Source organism: Cygnus atratus, chromosome 2, assembly GCF_013377495.2.
Source record: "Cygnus atratus isolate AKBS03 ecotype Queensland, Australia chromosome 2, CAtr_DNAZoo_HiC_assembly, whole genome shotgun sequence".
In the NCBI taxonomy this organism is placed as follows: Eukaryota; Metazoa; Chordata; class Aves; order Anseriformes; family Anatidae; genus Cygnus; species Cygnus atratus.
The window spans coordinates 139,039,228-139,045,227 of record NC_066363.1 but is presented as its reverse complement, the minus strand read 5'-3'; the positions used below and the strand labels follow the sequence as shown (position 1 = coordinate 139,045,227).

The 6,000-nt window shown below is 42.4% G+C and overlaps 1 protein-coding gene across 1 annotated transcript in view; it reads right to left on the bottom strand.

Moving 5' to 3' along the window:
• Window positions 1-273: 273 nt before the first annotated feature.
• The window catches only part of GRHL2 (grainyhead like transcription factor 2), a 52,720-nt gene continuing 46,993 nt past the window's right edge, over window positions 274-6,000 (bottom strand). The window contains exons 15-16 of the mRNA XM_050708785.1: window positions 1,162-1,226; window positions 274-388 (exon numbers count right to left, since the gene is read on the bottom strand). Coding sequence (XP_050564742.1) covers window positions 274-388; window positions 1,162-1,226 — 180 coding nt within the window. The remainder of the gene's footprint in view (window positions 389-1,161; window positions 1,227-6,000) is intronic.

The window sequence follows — 6,000 nt, the reverse complement described above, 5'->3', positions numbered from 1 at the left end:
CATTTGCAGTGGATCACCTGGTTACAAATCTGGGGGCTGGTAACTGCTTGTGCACTGGAGAATGGGGAACAATAAATAAGGGACCAGGTTAACGAGTGGCCTTGTGCTTGACAAACCCAAGTCTATATGCAGTGGGTGTGCAGAATGGACAATGTTTGCAAACCAGTCTTGTAACAGTTTCTCTGATCAATGTCTGTCAAGTTCCTGGGGAATCTTCTGCTTTCCAAGGAGAATGAAATGCTGTGGTTCCTTACAAAAGGGCTCTGCCTGAGGCTAGATCTCAGTCAGCGTGATCTTGAAGCCTTCAACCATGCTCTCCATGTGCAGGATGAACGTGTCCTCATTGGAGTAGTGCTCAATAATGTTGTCATCCATGTTTACCAGGATACTGGTGACAAAGGCAAAAATCAGTATTTTTACACACCAGAAGAGCAAAAGGGAAAGCCATGCCCTCCACCCCATGCACACGCTTCGCTAACCTCACAGTGATGCAGGAAGAGCCTCCAGAACATGCCAGTACAGGGACAAGAGGGAGAATCAGCTCTGAGACCCGCCCCACAGCCCCTTATAGCCTTTGGATTAGAGGCTGCTACTTGTGGAAGTAGTTACGAGGTACGAGACGTAAGAAAGTTAAAATGGAGAGATTCAGATTTATGATAAGGAGCAGCAGCCTAGCTATTCTAAAACCATAGCTGTGATGCTCATGACTAAATTTACTCATCTGAAACCCCTGCAGCAAGCGCAGCTCTCCCTTGTGCTTGCCTGCCTGTCAGACTGGGGCAGTGCCTCACTTCGTCCCAGTGCTGCAAAGAAATTCCACGCTGCAATCACAGCAAAGGTTGTGCCTCTCCCACACTACTCCCCACAATGTTATTAAGTGTATTGCCTACAAAACAGATCCAACATGTATTCAACTACATTTTCCAAACATAAATTCTGCTCCTTCATGGTAAGCCTATGAATTCTGGTCAGACACAGGCTGGATGTTTCCTCCACTGACACCCCTTGCTGTCTCCATAAACAGTAAGATTTTAGGGTTGTAGGCATGTATCCTAAAAGTGTTCATACTGTCCAGCATAATGATACCCCATGCATGGCTGGGATCCCTGAATACTTCTAAAGAATCCTGCCACAGTTCCTAGTTAGTGTTAGTTTACTTACCCCTTTTTGCTCTTCTTATAAAGTTTTGCAATCTTTTCAACTGGCAGCCCGTATTTCTCAGAGATCTGAAATCAGAACAAAAGAAATATCATTAAAGACTAATGAGGAATAGGATGTCATCACCTCTCTCTTTACATAAGGCATTAAAACACTATCTCTGCAAACTTCAACAGGATAGCTATACGGAAAGGTCTCTCACAACCACACTATAGCTTAATTTAAGGACGATTTGGAGAGGAATAATCCTAAAAATCTTGATTAAAAAAATACTACCTTTCCATCCAGAAACTTGGAGACTGTAATTTCCATAGGTGTGAGTCATCAAAACTGCTTCAGCATCTCCTACTGCTCCACTTGAGGAGTCAACACTCTTCCCAGGTTTGGATTCTACCCAGGAATTTCAATCTGATCAGCATCCTTTCTGCCTCTTCTTGTTCTGATTTTTTAGACTCATGAAAGCAAAGGATCCTTACCCCAGGTAGAAGACAGATGAGTACCAACACAACAGGACCTGATGGATTGATGGTTCAACAGAAAAACTGCACAATTCTATTTCTCAATGGCATTTCAATATCTGTTAAGCTAACAAGATCCTTCATCTGCTAAACTAACAGGATCCTTCATGGTACTTCTTTTGTCTGAAAAGTATCTTCAAGTTACCTTTTCCTATGAGAGGGCTACAGCCATGCTACACACAGGATTAGGAAGCTTCTGTATTCGTGGGGAGATCAGCTTAGTCACCGGGGTAGTAAAATGAAGACAATACTTGGCTCACGTCTGAATATATAGATAACAAGACGAGATGCCTCAGACAAGTCTGTTAACAAGGTAAAGGACTTCTAAAATCAATCCCTTGACATCCACTCAAATGATAAAGCAGAAAATAGAGGAAAACGTTTGAAGGGAGAACTTAGCTGACAAACTACCAGCACCAACAAGCACTTCACTGGAATGCTTTGGTATTGACTTCTTTGGTATTTGGTATTGACTTATTTGTATGTCCATTCTGCAATAAACCCGTGGTGTGTTCATGGAGCTCATGCCCCTTAGCCCTCAGTCTGAGACAAGTTTCTTTTCCAAATTATGACTCTTCTTTGAAGGAACGGGTCTCACCACTCATACTTTAGAAGAGGATTTTCCCAAGAAGCAAAATAATTATGGAAAGAAAGATTATTTCTTTTTGTCAGTGATTGATGTGCTGTGGTAATCTACTGCTAAACAAAGTAAACTTCCCGCTCTTCCCAAGTGAAATGAGGTTGCAGCTAAATAGCTGACTCTTATCTTCTGCATTAGAGAAATGAAATACACAATTAAAAATCCTTAAAGACTGCCAAACATCAGTCACTGTAAAATCCTTTCTTTGTGTTTGTGCTCAAAGTGCTCAGACTTCTGTTGAGAAAAAGTCATATTTTTGAAAAGTAAATTAAAGCAGTCATGATGAAACAGAAAATGAAAAGCAAGTGATGGATAAAACTCAGCACCAAGGACAGATTCAAATAGCCACAGGTTGAACCTCAAGCATGGCTTCCATCCAGAGAGCTGAGGAGCTCTATGCACGGGGTGGAAGTGCATCCTACAAGGAAGTTCCAATGACATACTCCAGAGTTCAAGGTTTTGCTCCAAACAAGGCAGAACAAGGGTGACTGGACCCCAGGATTTGCCTTGTAGGTGTAGGACACCCTAAATTATTCCAGCTATTCTTTTGCACAGATGGGACCGGCTGCCCCCCAGCCTTCATGAACAACTAACACAGTCTATGCACCGAAATCCAAGGGTGGATCTATGGGAAGGATCCCCATTAGAAGAAACCACCTACCTCTGGCCAGAAGCACCGTGTGGGTACCCACACCTTGCCCCTCAGCCTGCACTTCTCTCCTAGATGCTACCACGTCCCCAAGTCTCCTTTCCTTCAGTGCCTCATCCTGTGCTGCCCACAGAGGGCAGCTGCCCAACCTGAGGCCAGTGACTCCTCTGGGGCAGGCAGGTGCTAGAGTATTCAGCAAATCTTTTCCGTCTTAGAGAAGTTTCCGCAGAAACTGCCATGTTTTCCTCTTCTTTCTTACCTTCTAGCTTTGCTTACCAAAGTCTGAGTAGAACGATATCAGGTATGCAAACTGGTACTGGATTTTTGTATCTGTGGCTTTGTTGTACACCTAATTTTAAGCTTTCATGTAAAGCAGTAATAAAAATGGCTCCATCATGCTGTTGAAGAAAATCCTTTGTAATAGTATCAGGAAAACTGCAACCTGAAACTGCTGAAAACATCACAACTACTGTGTGAACATGAGGAAATGCTGGAGCTCCTTCTCTGGGGTGTTACCTCTGAAGCCTAGTGATCCTGTAAAGATGAGTGCTGAAGACACTTTTCGCTGACTCCACACAAATAAACAAGCACGGAGAAACAGTCCTGTGCCAAGGAGGTTTAACAGCAGCTAATATACAGCGTTCTGCACATTCCAGCATAAAACTTTCCTAAGATATTTGGGATACCTAACACTCACACATAGCAAATGTTGCTCAAAGTGGTTTGGGACTCTGGGACACCACTTCCTACACAAGCTATGGGAGGTAGAGCTGAGAAAGTCCTGCTTGTCACACTGCCTATGACAGGTGTGGGGTTTATATAACATGTAGGGATTAGTGAGGTTTGGGAAAGACTTCCAGCTGACTGAATAAGCACATTTCTCAGGAACCCCTAAGGATTCAACCAATTATACTAAATGGCGAGCTGTGGAAGCAAGGCTCCAAGTGGGGGTATGGGCGAGCCTCCTACTCACAGGCTCAGAAAACGAGTCTCCAGTGCAAATGTGCTAAGTCCTGCTGCAGAATCTGAGAAAGCAGACAGCTGGCATCTGCTAGGGCATCTCACTTAACACCCTCCTCTGAAACAGCTTTGATGCCAACTCGGGGAAAAACGCTGCTGGCCAGCCTCCATATAAAACAGGATTTCTCACCTGATCCCAAGCATGATATAATACAGTAATGAAAGATATCTTTATTTAAAGTATTTTCCTTTTGTCATATCCATTTTCCAATTCCCTGAGTAGAGAATTCTCTTCTTCCCTTAGGATGCCTGAGCCCATGAGACAGCCTTCAGAGTGGCACTGCTCCCCCCTGGCATGACAAGCCTGTCTGTAGCACACATCTGATTGCACAAGCCACCAGAAACGCTTTCCCTGCTGGAGTCAGGAAGACAGAAAGGGCTGGTCGAAGCATGTATAAAAACATCTCTGCCAACTTACTTCTATGGAGTGGTCTGGTATATTGCCCTGCCTTGGTTGGAAGGACACATAGACATGTATAAACTTAACAAACTGGTCTAAGTAAGTTCTGTTGAACTCAAGTTTTTAATTACAGAAAGACATTGGGAGATGCTTGAGTTTCCCAGATTAGATCACAGTTTCAATAAATATTTGATTCTGCACAGTGTAAGACTGTGGCACCTTCTGAGATGCACAGAGTTAACCTCACTTCAGGTAAGTCTGAGAGCAGGATTTGGAGCTGGTCAGTCACCACTTATGTGTGATGTTTTGTGATGGGCACAGTTTTTACTTGATCGAAATGAACTACTGCAGGATGCAAATATCTTTTAAAAAAAAAAAAAGCACACACATTTGCATCACTTTTTGAACTCTAACAAACCTCTGCAACCTGGGCCTCCAGAGATATAGCAGAAGAAAGAAATCACAGACGGAATCTGATTGTTCTTATGGAAAGTGGGTATATGAGACAATAAAATAAACATAGTATCTGAGAAAACAGTGTCATTAACCATGGAAAACTAGGAGAAAGATATAGACCAGGAAAAGTGATAAACAAACAAACAAAAAATGTGTTTAATATGCAAATAGAGAAGGAGGGTATGATTCAGGATCATTGGTGTTGCCTTTCAGAACTGGGGATCTATAAAATTCAGAGCCTTGGTTTCTATGATCTTTGTACTGAGCTTAGAACTGAGCATTTAGGATGTGTGCAATTTCCAAATTATATTATTTGCTGTAAAGACTGTAGAGAGAGTATTTAAAATTATGCAGTTTGACAGCTTTTTGGCATTCACTTCTCCATTATATCCTACCAAAGAGAATTAAAATTTTCTGAATGTGTTCCTTTCAGCGATCTGGGACGTTTTACAACAGATCAGATTTCTCTGATGCTGAAAACAAGCCACTGAGTCAGCAGCTGTGCTGAGAGAGGTATGTAGAAACCTGTGCTGAAGGAGTTATGCAGAAAACTTCTGGACCAGCTTTATTTTTATGTTACGCAGTAGCTGGAGAACAGGCATGGAGAGGCACTGAACACTGAAAATAGAATATTAATGTTAGCTTGAAGGGTTATGGAAGAATTATAACTGACTTTTAACTCCACACAAAGCCAAGATAAAATTATGTTTATCATGAATCAGATTGCAGCCTCTTCAAGTGAAGCCTAGCTTTTATTGTACATAAGTGTTCTGCCTAACAACTGGCCTGCAGTCACAGCTAACTTTACTTTCTGCTTCTGGCCAAATAGCTCTGCTGCAATCTAAGTGTTTGATACATACAACAAGCCATTGATAACTTTATGAGAGCATGGCTACATATACTTCTAGCACTCAGATGAGCTCTCTGGAGACGCTTTGATCCTTTCCCATCTCCTCTCCTACATGTGGCCAAGGCTGGAAATCAGCTCAGTGTCCTACAGCTCAGGCTCACGCTAGTCCCCTCCACCTAAGTAATGAGACACACGTTCGCTTCTTCACTCTTCACTCACTAAATTTCACATATCTACTAGCCATCAGCTCATACGAATAGGATTAAATGTGAAAATATCTGCTTACAGTTACAGATAACAGGTAACAAG